We start from the raw sequence: 18,942 nt of genomic DNA on the forward strand, positions 1-18,942 counted from the left end.
CCCTCTGCCTCATCCCATTTCTTGGGCAGACAAATATATTCATTGTTCGCCAATTTTCGATAGCCTTCATAGCACGAACATTGATTCGGTGCCGAACAAAAGCCGTTACGACAACGATGTTTACACTTCGGTTTACATTTGTGATCGCGCATGGACCATCTATAGCCAACCGAACACTGACATTCACCCGATTTTAGGCAATAGCCATTTTCACAACCTTGACATGGTGAGGGGACACAACCATGAGGGGTGGAAACAAAGCCCTCCTTGCACTCACACACCCCCGGTTTGATACACACCGCATTGATGCACTCATCACAGATTGGCTCACAGCCTTTACTCGTCTCCGCATAGCCATCGTTGCATTTACATTCATCCGGTGCCAGACATTCACCATTTTCACAATTCTCACAGCTCGGAATACAAACTCCGTCTACGAAGGCGAAGCCATCGTGACAAATCGATACACACTGTGAGGGATTAGCTTCATCGGCCATATAACCTTCACAACAGTCCTTGACCATTGCCTTTATGGGTACCCTTTCCAAGCGACCATTGCGTATGACGGCCTTGATTTTGGTCTTCTCCTGTAAACACATATGACACCGGACCACCATCAGAAGCGATGAAATAATGGCGAGCTTTAAAAATATCGAACGTCGCGTGTCCGTGGCCATAATCCGGTTGTGACTTAGTTTGTGTGTTGTCGCGGATAAAGTTCGTTATCAACTATTTCGCAAATCGGGTTTCAATTCATGTTTTTCGGAATTCGAGCAAGGGGTTTTTAGCTAAACATTTTTATGGTTGATAAAAAAATATTTTATGTAAAGGGTGTTCGCAATAGAAAGACAAAAACCGAAATTTTTTTGCGTGTATGGACCTAAAAAAAATTTTTTAATAAATCCATGCCTTGTGTTGTCCATCGACACAAATAAAATAATAAAAAAAAAATAAAAATAATTTTTTAATAAATCCATGCCTTGTGTCGATGGACCTTAAAAAATATTTTTTTAATAAATCCATGCCTTGTGTCGATGGACATTAAAAAAAATTTTTTTAATAAATCCAAGCCTTGTGTCGATGGACCTTAAAAATAATTTTTAAAAAATCCACGCCTTAAAAATAATTTCTAAAAAATCCACGCCTTGTGTCGATGGACCTTATAAATAATTTTTTTAAAAATCCACGCCTTGTGTCGATGGACCTTATAAATAATTTTTTTAAAAATCCACGCCTTGTGTCGATGGACCTTATAAATAATTTTTTTAAAAATCCACGCCTTGTGTCGATGGACCTTAAAAATAATTTCTAAAAAATCCACGCCTTGTGTCGATGGACCTTAAAAAATAATTTGTAAAAAATCCACGCCTTGTGTCCATGGACCTTAAAAAATAATTTTTAAAAAATCCACGCCTTGTGTCCATGGATCTTAAAAAATAATTTTTAAAAAATCCACGCCTTGTGTCGATGGACCTTAAAAATAATTTTTAAAAATCCACGCCTTGCGTCGATGGACCTTAAAAATAATTTTTAAAAAATCCACGCCTTGCGTCGATGGACCTTAAAAATAATTTTTAAAAAATCCACGCCTTGTGTTGATGGACCTTAAAAAATAATTTTTAAAAAATCCACGCCTTGTGTGTATGGACCTTAAAAAATAATTTTTAAAAAATCCACGCCTTGTATCGATGGACCTTAAAAAATAATTTTTAAAAAATCCACGCCTTGTATCGATGGACCTTAAAAAATAATTTTTAAAAAAATCCACGCCTTGTGTGTATGGACCTTAAAAAATAATTTTGAAAAAATCCACGCTATGTGTGTATGGACCTTAAAAAATAATTTTTAAAAAATCCACGCCTTGTGTGTATGGACCTTAAAAATAATTTTTAAAAAAATCCGCGCCTTGTGTATATGGACCTTAAAAAATAATTTTTAAAAAAATCCACGCCTTGTGTGGAGGAAGTGCCTCAAAAATAATTTTTAAAAAAATCCACGCCTTGTGTGGAGGTAGACCCCTCAAAAATAATTTTTAAAAAAATCCACGCCTTGTGTGTATGGTCCTTAAAAACTAATTTTTAAAAAAATCTACGCCTTGTGTTTATGGACGGACCTTAAAAATAATTTTTAAAAAAATCCACGCCTTGTGTGTATGGACCTTAAAAACTAATTTTTAAAAAAATCTATGCCTTGTGTTTATGGACCTTAAAAACTAATTTTTAAAAAAATCTATGCCTTGTGTTTATGGATGGACCTTAAAAATAATTTTTAAAAAAATCCACGTCTTGTGTGTATGGACCTTAAAAACTAATTTTTAAAAAAATCCACGCCTTGTGTGTATGGACCTTAAAAACTAATTTTTAAAAAAATCCACGTCTTGTGTGTATGGACCTTAAAAACTAATTTTTTAAAAAATCCACGCCTTGTGTGTATGGACCTTAAAAAATAATTTTTAAAAAATCCACGCCTTGTGTGTATGGACCTTAAAAAATAATTTTTTAATAAATCAACGCCCTGTGTTAAGTCTGAAAATTATTTTTAAAAAATCCTGAAAAAATATTTTTTTTAATGTTTTATTTCGGATGTTTTTTTTCTTAATCATTTTTAACCAACCATCGTTTGCATGATCGAACAATCGCTTCATATTATGCTTCCAAGAAATGCAGCAGCATGAGAATTTTTTTGAATTTTATCAGCTTTGGGTGTTTGGCTCCCACAGTCCTTATCATCGGTTTTGAACATTGTTTTCTTTTTCTCTCGCCTCCAGAATACGATTTTACACAGTTGAAGATAAAAGCGACTTCGAAAATATTCCGAACATGTTTTTTTTAGAGATTATGGCAATTCTAAGATAAAAAAAATCTACATAGCATGGAGTATGTGTTTCATAGTTTTTTTCAAAATTTGTTTAATTGCAGTTTATTAAAATTAAAATTTTTTAGATTATTTTTTAAAAAATAAATTAGCGCTTAGAAAAAATTAATAACTATTTTTTTACTTAGATTCCTTTAATATATGACCAATAAAATGAAGTTTCTTGCCCAAATATCTAATATATCCTTCCATTTCGGGACCATTGCTGTCATCCTGCCCCTCCTCATGTGTGATCTGATCATTCCGATTATTCTCAACAGCTACACAACCCTCAGCCACCGTGTAATGAAAACCAGGCAAACATTTGCACACACCCGGTTCATGGCATTCACCATTTCCGCAATTTTCCGGACATTTAGGGCCACATCCTCTATCAGCCGACCAGCTATAGCCTTCGTTATTACATTTGCAGTTATTCGGCGATAAACATTCCCCGAGCTCACAGTTATCACATTTCGGTATACACTGACCCTTGGCATATGAAAATCCCTCTTCACAAATCGGTTTGCACCGGCTTTTTTCCTTCGGATCGCGTTCGTATCCTTCACAGCAAACTTTTATAGTGGTTGTGATATTTGCCTTGACAAATCGATTATCTCGTTTGACATTCATTGGGCGGGTGAAATTCTGGAAACAGAATTGGGCCTCCGCCAGAGACATCAGCTCCAATAGTAGGAGGAGAAGAAGGCAAAACTGGAACAAATTTTTGGCCATTTCTTGGGAGAGAGAGCGAATGTGTTTTCTTGTGCGAAGTTTTATATCAACTAAATTGCAAAATGAACTTGTGCTACTTCTGGTGGACTTCGTGGTTATGAAGCTTTAACACTTCGAATACTGATAAGGTCACACATATTAGGGTGTTCGAATTATGGAATTGAAAGTTAAGGCCAAGCAATGGCATTGGGGATAATAAACAGACGTATGTAGTGGTAATTAAAAATTTATGTTTTATTCTCCATGAGCCGTTACAAAAAAATAAAAAAAATTAGGAAATTAATTTGAATTTTTTTTTTTTTTTTAAGGTCCATACACACAAGGCGTGGATTTTTTAAAAATTATTTTTGAGGGTCCAACTCCAGACAAGGCGTGGATTTTTAAAAAATTATTTTGGAGGGTCTCCCTCACACAAGGCGTGGATTTTTTTAAAAATTATTTTTTAAGGTCCATACACACAAGGCGTGGATTTTTTAAAAATTATTTTTTAAGGTCCATACACACAAGGCGTGGATTTTTTAAAAATTATTTTTTAAGGTCCATACACACAAGGCGTGGATTTTTTAAGGTCCATACACACAAGTCGTGGATTTTTTAAAAATTATTTTTTAAGGTCCATACACACAAGGCGTGGATTTTTTAAAAATTATTTTTTAAGGTCCACACAAGGCGTGGATTTTTTAAAAATTATTTTTTAAGGTCCATACACACAAGGCGTGGATTTTTTAAAAATTATTTTTTAAGGTCCATCGACGCACAAGGCGTGGATTTTTTAAAAATTATTTTTTAAGGTCCATCGACGCACAAGGCGTGGATTTTTTAAAAATTATTTTTTAAGGTCCATACACACAAGGCGTGGATTTTTTAAAAATTATTTTTTAAGGTCCATACACACAAGGCGTGGATTTTTTAAAAATTATTTTTTTGAGGGGATTATTTTTTTTAAAAATTATTTTTTAAGTACCACACAAAGGCGTGAATTTTATAAAAATTATTTATTTAAGACAACACACAAGGCGTGGATTTTTTAAAAATTATTTTTTAAGGTCCATACACACAAGGCGTGGATTTTTTAAAAAATTATTTTTTAAGGTCCAAGGCGTGGATTTTTTTAAAAATTATTTTTTAAGGTCCAAGGCGTGGATTTTTTTAAAAATTATTTTTTAAGGTCCAAGGCGTGGATTTTTTTAAAAATTATTTTTTAAGGTCCAAGGCGTGGATTTTTTTAAAAATTATTTTTTAAGGTCCAAGGCGTGGATTTTTTTAAAAATTATTTTTAAGGTCCAAGGCGTGGATTTTTTTAAAAATTATTTTTAAGGTCCAAGGCGTGGATTTTTTTAAAAATTATTTTTTATTTTTTTTTAAAAATTATTTTTTAAGGTCCAACGCGTGGGTTTTTTTTAAAAATTATTTTTTAAGGTCCATACACACAAGGCGGGGATTTTTTAAAAATTATTTTTTAAGGTCCATACACACAAGGCGTGGATTTTTTAAAAATTATTTTTTAAGGTCCAAGGCGTGGATTTTTTAAAAATTATTTTTTAAGGGCCATACACACAAGGCGTGGATTTTTTTAAAAATTATTTTTTAAGGTCCATACACACAAGGCGTGGATTTTTTTAAAAATTATTTTTTAAGGTCCATACACACAAGGCGTGGATTTTTTAAAAATTATTTTTTAAGGTCCATACACACAAGGCGTAGATTTTTTAAAAATTATTTTTTAAGGTCCATACACACAAGGCGCCTTGAACTTCGTACTCTGTTATGAGTTATTTGATTCGGCTTTATTTTTAGATATTTTCATTCAAGGTTAAAGCATTGTTTGGAATATCCGTCATGTCGTTGTTAATTTTTTTTTTGCTTGCAAAATTCCAAATGCGCATTGAAAACTTCAATGTTTAAAAAAAAATTCAAACACATATGTTTGATAAAAAAAATTCAGTTGGTCAAACCGCAGATATGAATTTACTTTGTGTGTGTGTTGTGTTTCCCCCAAAAGGAATTTGGAATACAATACAACAGTACCCACATAATCCCATATCAAATAATGTAGCGTTGAATGCATGGCCTTAGAATATCCACGGCCACAAAAAATTGTTATCGTCAAGAAAAGGGGTCCCGATGTTAACCCCAACCCTCCATACGTCATTCATAACTTCATAACAAATTATGGAGGTCATTGCAAATAGCGATTTAAAAAATTTTGACAGTTTTTAAAAGAAAGTCTAACGGATAAGACCTAAGAGGAACGATATTAAATGTTGTGAAAACGAAAGGAAAAAAATCGGAAACCGATCTTTGAAAAAATAAAATGTTGAAATTAATTGTTTTATTATTTTGTGCTATCATAGTTAAAGTGAAAGGTGAGGACACATGCCAACCCACCGATCTCCTCATCAATGGCCAATGCCTACCCGTGGTGGCCGATTTATATGTAGACGAAGATGATGATGTGCAAATGAAATTTGCCAAATTTGATGAAGATGCAGATCGTGATGTAGATATTACAACGGAAAATATTTTCATTGGTTATAATTTTGGAAATATCGGAGGGGAAGAAAGTTCTCAATTTTATTCTACTACGATGGAATTTTTGAATACCGATGGAAAAAATGACTTTCCGGATGCAACATCAACTGTTAGGCCTTTGGATCCTGAAAGCCTAGACCCTAGATCAGCGAAAGAAACCTCAAATTCTAAGCCAACAATAAATCCCAAAATTGAAAACGATTATGAGACGAGAATAACCACTCCTTCAGAAGAGGAAAATCGGAATGACACTACCACCGACATCTCAGAAATCATCGACAATGTTGAAATAATTTCGGAAAATGAAACCGATGAAATGTGGAACTTGAGCCATGAATCTCAGAAAACCCGCGATAAATTTAGTGTTCGCGATACAACAACAACAACGTCCAGTCCTTCGGATCACGAAGAAGGAACTATCTCAAACATTGATGAAAGACAAGGCTCTAGACAGAATGGAGCTAGTGAAAATGCCCTCGACAATATTGCAATTCTTGCGGCGGATTCTCAGGGTACAACATCAACAAGCAGGCCATTAAATCCTAAGCAAGATGCAAATGAATCATCATCAGAAGTATCAGCTAGAGAAAGCTCAAGTTCTGCAACAACAACATTAAGTCCTGAAATTGCAAAGGAATATGGATCGAAAACATCACAAGAAGAACAGGATAAGCTGAGCGAAAATACCATTTATTTAGGGAAGGAAAATCTGAATGAAACATCCACTGAAACCACAGATTCCTCAGACATTGAAATACGACCTGAAGACCAAACTAGCGAATTTTTAAAGCAGCCCAAAGAATCTCAAGAAAACTCCACTATATTTAATGTTCCGGATACACCATCAACGTCGAATCCTTTGGGTTCCGAACAAGAAACAGCAGACGCCAGGGAAAAGGAAGCTGTGGAAGATTTCCTCGACGGACAACCGATAAGTTCCAAAGAAAATAATACGGAAGAAAAACTTGAGATTCCTTCAGATGTAAAAGATTTCAATTCAGAGACCAGTGATACCTCAGATTCCTCAGACATAGACGAAGATGTTGAAATAATATCTAAAGATCCATACCGATTTGTTGGCAGCCAAATGAAAATGTCACAGGAGTCACAAGAATCTCCGAAAACCTCATCAACTGCCAGTACATTGGACACCGAACAAGAAACAACCTTTCATTTTAATGAAATACCAGACGCTGCGGAGAAGGAGGCTGCGGAAAATCCTCTCGACGATAATGGACATTTTGTGGTTGAAAATGAACAAGAAAGTTTCGATGAACAGAACATGGGAGGGGAAATTGAGTCTCAGGATACAACATCAAGGACCATACCATTGGCTCTTGAGAAAGATGCAAATAAAACCCTGGAATCATCAGCCGCAGAAACAACAAGTTCCGAAACAACAATAAATACCGAAATTGAAAACGATTTTGGGTCGAGAACAACTACCGGAGAACTGGATACATTTAGCGGGATCACCACTTCTTCAGAACAGGAAAACCTAAGTGAAACAGCCGGGGAAGGCCAGGAAACCTACAAAATGTTGAAGGTTCAGGATACACAATCAACTTCCAGTACTATCGATCTCGAAGAAGAAACAACTTTAGCCTTCAATGAAATACCAGACGCTAGGGAGAAGGGGGCTGCGGAAAATCATATTAACAGTAGTGAAACTCTAGAGTCATCTGCAGTGGAAATCTCAAGACCTGAAACAACAATAAGCCTAGAAATTGCAAAAGATCTGAATGAAACAGCTACCGAGATCTCAGATTCCTCAGACACTGAGATACGATCTAAAGACCAAACCAACGAAACTTCAAAGCAAACCAAGGAATCTCAGGAAATCTCTGATATATTTAATGTTCCGGATACACCATCAGCTTCCAGTCCTTTGGATCTCGGAGAAGAAACACCATACGCTAGGGAGACGGAGGCAGCGAAAAATTCTCTCGACAATAATGAAACTTTTGGGGTTGTAGAACAACAAATAAGTTCCGAGGAAAATTATAAGGATGAAAAACTCGATATACCTTCAGATGTAAAAGATGTCAATGGAGAGATCAGTGGTACATCAAAATCCTCAGACATCAGCGAAGATGTGGAAATAATATCTAAAAACCCATCGGGGTCTGTTGGTGGCCAAATAAAGATGGCAAAGGAGTCTGAAGAAACCCAGGAAAACTCTGATAAATTTAATATTCCCGATGCACCACCAACTTCCAGTCCATGGGATAACGAACAAGGAAAAACTACAATCCTTCATGAAACTCAAGACGCTGAGGACAAGAAAGCTGTGGAAGATTTCCTTGACAATAGCAAATCTGTTGCCACTGAAAATCAACAAATAAGTTCCGAGGAAACCAATGCGGAAGAAAAAATTGAGCTTCAGTATTTATTATCAACTAACAGACCTTTTGATCCCGACAAAGATGCAAATAATACCCTACAATCTTCAGCCGGAGAAACCTCAAGTTCCGAAACAACAATAAGCCTCGAGATCTCAAACGAATATGAGTCTAGAACAACAACCGCAGAACTGGATACATTTAGCGGAATCACAACTTTATCAGAACAGAATAATCGAAGTGAAGCAGCCAATGAGACCTCAGATTCCTCAGACAAAGGATCATATATTGTATTACAATCTGAAGACCAAAGCAGCGAAACGTCCAAGCAGTCCCAAGAATCTCTGGAATCTTCCGATACAGGTTATGTTCCAGATACACCATCAACTTCCAGTCCATTGGTTAGCGAACAAGAAGTGCCAGATGCCAGGGTGAAGGAAGCTGTGGAAGGTTTCGTCGAGAGTAGAGAAACATTTGGGGTTGTAGAGCAACAGACAAGTTCCGCGGAAAATATTGCCGATGAAAACATTGAGTTCTCTTCAGACGTAAAAGTGTCCAACAGAGAGACCAGCGGCACTTCAGAATCCTCAGACATCGCCGAAGATGTTGAAATAATATCGAAAACCCCATCCAAATATATTGGTAGCCAAATGAAGATGACAAAAGAGTATCAAGATACTTCGAAAACCTCGAATAACATCATCGATAACATCGATGCAACATCAACCTCCAATCCATTGGATAACGAAGAAGGATCAACTCCAGATGCTAGGGAGAAGGGAGCTATGGAAACTTCCCTTGACAATATTGAAACTGTTGCCGCTGAAAATCAACAAATAAGTTCCGAGGAAAATAATTCGGAAGAAAAAATTGAGCAGCAGGATGCAACATCAACTACTAAGCCTTTGGATCCTGAGGAAGATGCAAATAAAATCCCAGAATCATCAGTCAGAGAAACCGCAAATTCTGAAATAACAATAAGTCCTGAAATCGCAAAGGAATATACCTCGAGAAAAACAGCCAGGGAACAGGACACATTTAGCGGAATCAGCAATCTTTCAGAAGAAGAAAATCTAAAGGATGCAACTACTGAGACCTCCGATTCCTCAGACAAAGGTAAAGATGTTGCAATAGTATCAGCAGACCAAACTGGTAAAATGTCGAAGCAACCGCACGAATCTCAGGAAACCTTAAATAAACTTGTGGTTCCGCATACAACATCAACTTTCAGTCCAATAGATAACGAAGAAGGAACAACCTTTTTCTTTGATGAAAATCAAGACGTCGGGAAGACAGATGATGTGGTAAATCCTGTTGACGATAGTGAACATTTTGATGTCGGAAAACATCAAATAACTGCCGAGGAAAATGATACGGATGAAGGAATTGAGATTCCTTCAGATGTAAAAGATTTCAATACAGAAACGTCTGATACATCCGATTCCTCAGACATTTTGGAAGATGTCGAAATAATATCCAAAAACCCAACCGACTTTGTGGGAAGCCAAGTGAAGATGCCAAAGAAAACCCAAGAAACTCTGAAAAGCTCTGATAAATTGAATTTTCATGATACAGCATCAATTTCCAATCGATTAGATCGAGAGGAGGAAGTAACCTCATTATCTGCTGAAGAGCAAAATACTTTGAAGAAGGCATCAAAGGAAATATCCCTTGACAGCAACCGAATTTTTGAGGATTCAAATAGTAATAACGATGTTGATATTCGGTATTCAACATCATCCGCAAGTCCATTGAATGCCGAACAAGAAACCACTCCAGACTTCGAGAAAGTGATAGTCACTGGCAAGAGAACCGAGTCAAATTCCTTACACAACCACAATCCAATCCCTGGCAGCGGTAATCCACAATTAATCTCCAATAAAACTAATGGTGAAGACGTGCTTAGGGTCCATCAAAGCACATCAACTTCAAGTCCATTGGATCTGCTAGGGCAAGATTTGCAGGCATCGTCTGGAGAAATCTTGAACGCATTAAAAAATAAGGAGCCTTTATTTAATGGCAGAGCGTTCTCTTCGGATATGGAAGAATGGGTGACTACTTGGGCGCCACAAATATTTTCAAAGGAAATGACTATGTCGGCAGATAATGAAAAGAATGAACCAATTTCTGAGGCGGGATATTCAACTGAAGGTAATACGCTCAAGGGTAAGATAACTTTTTTTTAGATTCGAAGAAATGTTTCCAATAAATTCTGCTTTCAATTACAGATTATAATGTGCCAGGTTCGGAGGCAATTATTGGAAAATCATCTTCCCAAAAGGAATCTGAAAATATTGAAGCCGATTTTGCTCTCCGATCAGATTTCTCTTCGGAATCTTTTATTAGTGATGGCAAAGATGTTATCAGCTCCGATCCACACCGGCTCAATAGAAAAATGATTACAACAGTTGTTCCAAATTTAAACAAAAATACTACGGATACTCCTAAAAGTATGCAGCAGGCAAGTGTGGAGTCTAGGGTGACATCTACATCGGGGAAATCTCAATCAACGGATAATGATCATACACATAGAAGCTCTCAAAAAATACACAATGAAATAATTCCGGTAGAAACCTCAGATAAGATTAGAACTTCGGAAACGATGGCTAAAGAAAAGGCAGAGGAAGATGACAACGGAAAAATTCCGAAAGGACCAGTTGAAATTCCGAAGGGCAATGAAATTGATGAAGACGTTAACAGCTCTGAAATTATTTCCAATGAAGATACTCTGCAAGAGAGTGGAGAAGTTCTAATTTCCACAACATTTAATAACATTAGGGAGAATAACGTCGAGACCTCCGATAAAACTCTCAAGCAAGTGGATTCTTTTGTAGAACACGATATTCTAAAAACGGCTGATGATTCTCAAAGTGATAACGCTACGGTGAGTTACCTTGAGCGCTCTGGAGAAACTCCCAGGCAATTGGAATCACTTCTAGACACAAAATATGAAATTCCGGAAGACGACAATGATCTTCAAAATCCGCAAACCACTACAACACCCACGCTAAGTGGTAATTCTGCAGTGACGAATAGCCCCCTACCACAACAAGTGGAAAAAACATTGCTGACGAAGCAACCTGTAAGAGGAGACATCTCCGCCGTGGAAATTAATATATCTCGTTCCGAAGCAACATCTGATGATTCTGAAAGTGAAAACGCCACGGTGAATTCTCTTGAGGGCTCTGGAGAAATTCCCAAGCAATTGGAATCACTTCTAGACACAAAATATGAAATTCCGGAAGACGACAATGATCTTCAAAATTCGCAAACCATTAAAACTCCAACGACAGGTGGTAATTCGGGAGTGACAAATAGCCCCATACCGCAACCTGTGGAAGATACATTGGAACCTGAGCAAAATTTAAGTGGTGGCATCTCCAAAGAAGTTCCTCTGGTAGAGTCTTTCTCTGAAAACCAAGTTCCTTGGGTAGAGTCTTCAACTACCAAGGAAATAGAAAATATCGGAGTAGGAGACGATTTTACTTCAAACCCACCAACTAAATCTCATGACTCCGTGGAGTCATCAGCGAAGACCCTGAACGAAGCATTCAAGGAAAATAATATCACCAAAGAAGAGTATCTATCACGCGGATCTGCTAGTCAAACGGATAACCAACAGATCAGATTAAACCCGATGCTTGAAGAGGAAAATAAAGTCAGTATAGATTCCTTGACTACAGAAATTCCGATCTTTGATGCTGCGTCCTATGAAATCGTTATGAAATCCACAAATCAGTCCCATATTTTGAATAAGAACAATGACGAACAAGTCAAGATAACTGAGGTAACAACTGATAAAATCGTGGCGTCTTCTTCCACAGAATATTTTAAACTTGAACCTCCAAAGTCTGAAAACTCTGAAAGTCTACAAAATTTCAAGAATGAGAATGGGGTAGAGGGGCTCACAGTTCTGGAACGTAAAGACTTCGACGGAGTTTCTGCGTATACAGACATCTCCGAGGATTCTACGGATATTTTGACTGTAGACACTGAAGGAAATATAAGGACAACTGAGGCGAACCGTGAGAAAATCGTGACCTTAATTAGTACAACTTCCATAGAATATGATTTCATGTCTTCCACAGAAAATTCTGGCCCTAGACCACACACGAAGAACACTGAAAGTCTAGGACATTTGAAGGATGAAAATGGATTCGAGCTACTCGCAACTTTGGAATCTAAAAACTTCGAAAGATTTACCGAAGACTTCTCCACGGAATCTACGGATCAGACTACAATTTTGAATGTGAATAATGAAGGAAATGTCTGGACAAATGAGGAAATCGAGGACTCAATTACTCCGACTACCATAGAAAATGTTCCGGTATTTGTTAATTATCCTGACTATGGACCACACACGAAGAACTCTGAAATTATACGTAATTGGAATGGGGAGAATGATGATGATGTCACCGAGGAATCCACGGGTCAACATAGCTTTTTGAATGTGGACAATGAAGGTCATGCCAGGACAACTGAGACGAAAACGGACTTCAACGAGGGTTCAATTACCGCAGAAGAGAGGCCTCCTGCTTCAACAGAAAATACGCAATTATTAGACAAATATCCTGACCATGGATCATTCAATGAAGTTTCTGAAATGGGAGAACCTGACATATCTGACGATTCTGCAGACGAAATTTCTTTCAATAATTCCGAAGGTAATTCAATTTATTCTCAAGTGAATTCAAATGTCGAGAAGTTAAGCACAACTCCACAGAGCTTTAATACTTCTTCCGGAGAACTTGAAATTGCGGCTACGAAGTTATCTTCGAGTACCAGTGAATACAACATCGGACCTTATGAAACCACAGCGATTTATGATGATTCGGAATCGTCCACTATTCTTAGTATTGTTCCCAATATTAAAAATTCAGGTCATATCATTGAGAGTCTTCAAAATACTCCCAAAGAGTTTGAGGAAATTTATTCTACCTCTACCATTGAATACAACTCTGGTCAGGATGAAACCTCGGCGAGAAAAATTAATTTAAAATTCCCTACTACCATCAAATACAACTCTGTAATGGATCATAACCTCGCTAAAGAATCAACTGTACGCCTTATGGACTCTGAGACCACTACAACATCGAATTTAATTCCAATACATAAAACTTCTCTCAATGAACTTGAGAATAATTTCAAGGAACCGAAATCTCCGACTATCATAAAATACAACTCTATGGAGAGTACCACAACTTTAAAATACAACTCTGTAACGGATATTAACCCGGCTAAAGAATCAACTATGCATGTCGATGACTTTGAAAACTCTGCATCACCCAATTTAATTCCGACGCATAAAAATTCTCTCAGCGAACTTGAAAATACCTCCAAGGAACCGAAAACCCCGACTTTGACAAAGTACAACTCTGTAGAGAGTACCACTACCACTAGTACCATAAAACACAATTCTGTATTGAATCAGAGCCTGTCTAAAGATTCAACGGAGCTAGTGACGGACTCTGAACCCGCCACTACCTCTAGCAATTTAATGCCCATACAAAAAACAGCACCCAAGGAGCTTGGAAATACGCCGAATGAAACGAAGTCAGATGCCAAACAAAAATACAACCCTGAATCGGATGATACCACAGTGGGGTATATGGATACTGAACCCCCAACCACCGTTAATATAATTCCCAATGGTAAAAAATCCAAAGAAAGAAAACAGCTTCTTGACGAAGAAGAAACAATCTTCAAAGAAAGTGGATCCAAAGAACCTACTACCACAAAATACAACCCTGTACGGGATACAAAGGGTAGCCATCCAACAAAATTAAGCACGATTTTGTTAACAACACAAACAACAACAACTCCAATACCAGCTAGAAAATCTCAACACATTCCCAAGAAACGTAGAAGACCAATTATCACTCCCCCAACTACAACTCCTTCTACGCCACATCCTCCACCACCACCGCCACCACCCTCAATGCCCGATAATACCAACAACAATGAAATTACCAACTCTTCGGTTAAAATAAATATTTCCATAATGATTGCTGGCGGGGTAAATATCAATCTGAATCCAGCGCCCCGATTCAATTTCGAAGATTTTTGTTTGAAACCGGGGAATATTTGTACGAAACTTTGTTGTGGTCCCAACGCCATCTGTAGCCTGGAAGAGGGTTGCCAATGTCGAAATGGGTTTGTGAAAACAATATTACGAAATACCAAAGGTATACTATGTACTGCTGCAACTGCGGAACCTGACATTGTAACGATCGCACACCTACTTGGTATATATTTATAGGGATAATGTGTTTAGCCCTAATATATACAGTGGCGAGCAGAAACTAGTACATGGTTGCATTTTGGACACTTTTTACGCCATAAAAATAAAACTAAAAAAGCTAATTCCAAAATGTTGGTTGCATTTTATTGGGTATTTTGTACTTAATAATAAGTCAAGAAGAATTATATATAATAACCACCGAAGAGTCCATTCGGAAAAGGCTGAAAAATCTGTTCTACCCTGGAAATTGCAAATTTTAAATTTTATAAGTTTGATTGTGTTAGTCATTGAACAGCGTGAAGAGCCCTTCCCGACATTGGATATAACAGCATTAAAAAAAGACTAAAAACCTGTATTATAGGAAAAAACTGCAAAATAAGGGTAAAGACTTTTAAACTGGGGAATCTGGTAAACGCGTATTTGGTTTGCAGCTGATCATGAATTTATTTTATTCCTTTTTAACAACTTCTGTTTATATTGAGTTGGCGTATGCTCCTGATGCAAGCAACTTAAATTCTATATGCAGCAAACTTCGTCGGCTAAATGTTATAACGAAGTACAGGATAATAAATGGAGATAAAGCTAAAGCCAAAATTGTACTACCTGACGGTAAAGAAGTAGAACGAGATGCAAAGGGATGTTCTTTGTTGCTGTCAAACAGAAATGAACCTGCCAATTAAAATTACCACTTGTAAAACTTGGATACAATTAACGTATGTATTTTTTAGCTCTGTAAGAATCATGATTTTTTATACTCTGAATAGTTAATTGGATCCAAGTTCAATAGTATTATACTTTATTTTATGTAAGCTGAAGTTTGATCTCTTTTATTCTTTTTTACGATTAGCTGTTTTATCAATGAATTTTTTTAATTAAATGGTATTTAATAAATTTTTTAATTCATTATTATATGTAGTTTGTCTTGTGTTGGCTCCCCATCTTCCTATTTTTTTAATTAAATGTCTCTTGCTGACAACCTAGGTCCTATAGTAAGTAGTAACTCTGAACTAAATAGACTAGGCACATCTAAATTGCAGAAGCATTATACCCACTGTTAAGATAGATGAATTAAGGTATATCTTGAGGGAAAATACATTTGATTGGTTGGCTTTTTCGGAGACATGGCTTTCAAGTGATATACTGGATTCTGCGGTATCTTTCCCAGGCTATAACCTTTGCCGATGTGATCGTCAAATTCCAGGTAGAGGTGGTGGAGTTGCATTTTACGTTTCTAATCGTTTTCAATATAAATGTATTTTAAAAACTTCTGTTCCTGACTGTGAGACCTTGTTTATAGAATTACAACTCCACGGAACAAAACTTATTCTTGGTGTTGTATATCTACCTTCGGGAAATATCGATATTTTTGAAAATCTTCACTACGAGCTTTTTGCACAATATAGCAATATCTTTATTGTAGGCGATTTTAACTGCAATATTTAAAATTTTTCCAAATCCAGTTTACTTCGTTCTCTCTGTACAAGGCTTAATCTGAGTGTAGCACACAATTATAAGCCTACCCATTTTGATGTGGCAAATTGTTCAACGTCTTTGATAGACTTTATATTAGTCAGTGATAACACACTCTTGCACTACACAGACCAATTTCAGTGCCCTGCGGTATCTGATCATGCTCTTATCTTGGCATCACTTTCAGTTAATTACAGTCGCTTACCGGATTTTATTGAATATCGAGATTACGATAATATTAATTGGGATTGTTTACTCTCTTTTCTCAACAACTATAATCCCAATGTGATTTATAACAGTATAAATGTTAATGGAAATGTTTCCATGTGTGTTCTCTTCTTGATTCGCTTCTTGCTTTTGTTCCTATTATTAGGAAAGAAATAAAGTACAATGGAGACTTTTGGATGAAATCTAGAGAAGTTAGATATGCCATTTCCATTAGGAATTTGGCTTTCTCTACTTTTCTAAGAGATAAATGTCAAGATAATTGGAAAATTTACTGCAAATTCAGAAATAAGGCAAAATCTATAATTCGCCGAGGAAGGAGACACCATTACTGCAGTGTTTTTAACGGTATGGATTCTGCAAGGATGTGGAAATATCTAAGAGGTTCTGGGTGTATGGGTAACGATCATGATGAGATAAATATTAATGTTAACTGCATAAATGAATTCTTTGTTGACTCTTCAAATGATGTTAACGAATCTTGACTCTAGCGCATCATTTTCATTCCAATGTGTTGATGAAAATGAGTTTGTTGAAGCCTTGCTTAAAGTAAAATCTAAGTCTATTGGTGTTGATGGAATATCAATAAAATTTCTCAAAATAGTTTTCCCCTACATATCTGATGTGATCATTGATCTAGTAAACTGCATTTTACCAACTTCGGAATTTCCAAATGGTTGGAAGACGGCTCGTGTGGTTCCCATTCCGAAATGTCGTTCTGTTTGTGATTCCGATGATCTCTGTCCGATATCTATTTTACCAGCTCTTTCTAAGATAGTGGAGTACATTATTAAAAAACAAATGCTTCAGCACTGTAGAAATAAGATAATTGAATCCCAATATGCAATTCGTCAAGGTTATAATACTACCCATTTGCTTATTAAATTGACTGACTTAATTCGTGAAAACATTAATAATGATGAGTTGAGTGTATTAGTATCTCTAATTTTAGGTAAAGTTATATATCTCAGGTATAACTTATTGTCATAAATACATTATTATGGCCATATTGGCTTTGTATTATTAATGGAATTTGAAATAAATAAATAAAAGTTGAACTGTGGTCGACTGGAAACATGTGATCGGATTCGAAAAATCAAAATTCAACCGTTTTCAATCCGACGATAAGCATTTTTGGTGATGAAAACTAATTCAAAGGCCCAATGTGAAGCACGGTTGAGGAATTGCCATGTTATGTGTAGGCTTAAATTGTGAGTCCTGGTCCGATGTTAAAAAATTGACAATATAATAATGAAAGAAGTCCATTTAGATCATTGTAGAGTCATATCAGTCAGTTTATGTAGCTAAGAACGCCTATTCTGTAAAAGAAGTTGATCAAAGATAATATCTTCGTGAGCAAAATTTTGAATTAACACAGTGGTCACCACAAAGTTCGAACATCAATCCGAAAGATACTTTGGTGCCAATCGCAAAGAGAGAGGTGGGACAGTACCAATCAGCCCCTAATAATTTAGACGAACTTTGGCAGTAGATCTGTGGTGATTGGAAGAATAATTCCAATGAAATTATACTAAAATTGATTGAAAATATGCAAAATTTCATAAATGATACATTAAAAATATAAAACTACGGTATAATTAATAAAAATATTCGAATTCTGCAAATTCGAATTCTGAACAAACAAAAGTGCAAAAGTGAGTACATTTTATTTGATTTACTTTTCTCTGTTTTTTTCTTAGGTTGATTTGTTAAGTACGAAATACGTTATAAAATACGACCAACATTTTTGAATTTGCTTTTATATTTTTATTTTTATGACGTTAATAATGTCCAATGTACAAACATATACTCATTTCTGCTCGTCACTGTATGTGTGTACAGTACTTCAAAATGCCTCAGGTTGTTAGGCGTTATGTGTAAAACGTAGTCCTCATAATAAGATTAAGTTTTAAAAATTTAAATAATTTAAAAGTAGGGATTTGAAAATAAAACGAAAAATATTAAATTTATTTTTGAAATTGTGTTTAATTTATAAAAATTATTTTTCAAGTCCTCAGAAAAGCGTGGATTATTATTTTTGAGGGTTAGACAAGGCATGGATTCTTTAAAAAATTATTTTTGAGGACATAGACAAGGCGTGGATTTTTTTAGAAATTACATTTTAGTCATTATCACAAGGCGTGGGTTCTTTAAAAAAATATTTTTTAGTCATTACCACAAGGCCTGGATTTAAAAAAAAATATATATTTTTTGGGCATTAACACAAGAAACATCCGACAACGGCATGAGGTTGATTGACTTCGCGGCAGCAGAAAAACATGGTAGTTAGCAGCTCCAGATTCAAGCATCTCGATATACACAAGGCCACATGGATCTCTCCTGATCAAGCAACGTGAAATCAAACTGATCATGTTATGATAGACGGAAGGCATTCATCCAGTGTTTTAGACGTCCGATCGATCCGAGGAGCGAATATCGATTCGGACCATTACCTTGTGGCAGCCAAGGTACGCACCCGTCTTAATGTAGCAGGAAAGGTGCGATCTAACACAACACGGAAACTCGACGTCGCAAAGCTGCAAA

At 36.2% G+C, this 18,942-nt stretch overlaps 2 protein-coding genes across 2 annotated transcripts; one reads left to right on the forward strand and one right to left on the reverse strand.

The window, feature by feature from the left end:
* Nucleotides 1-8: 8 nt before the first annotated feature.
* Nucleotides 9-599, reverse strand: LOC133323944 (epidermal growth factor-like protein; the record flags this gene model as incomplete). The annotated part of the gene is made up of 1 exon (XM_061532844.1): nt 9-599. A coding segment is annotated over exon 1 (591 nt), but the record flags the coding sequence as incomplete, so codon positions are not given.
* A 3,169-nt stretch (nt 600-3,768) lies between these two features.
* LOC133323943 (serine-rich adhesin for platelets-like) lies at nt 3,769-14,478 on the forward strand (the record flags this gene model as incomplete). Its single annotated transcript, XM_061532843.1, has 3 exons — nt 3,769-3,793; nt 5,943-10,628; nt 10,691-14,478. Coding segments are annotated over exons 1-3 (8,499 nt in total), but the record flags the coding sequence as incomplete, so codon positions are not given.
* Between the last annotated feature and the right edge of the window lie 4,464 nt (nt 14,479-18,942).

This window comes from Musca vetustissima, unplaced genomic scaffold, assembly GCF_032173495.1.
Source record: "Musca vetustissima isolate MV318-11 ecotype Yass unplaced genomic scaffold, APGP_CSIRO_Mvet_v1 utg185015, whole genome shotgun sequence".
NCBI classification, from domain to species: Eukaryota; Metazoa; Arthropoda; class Insecta; order Diptera; family Muscidae; genus Musca; species Musca vetustissima.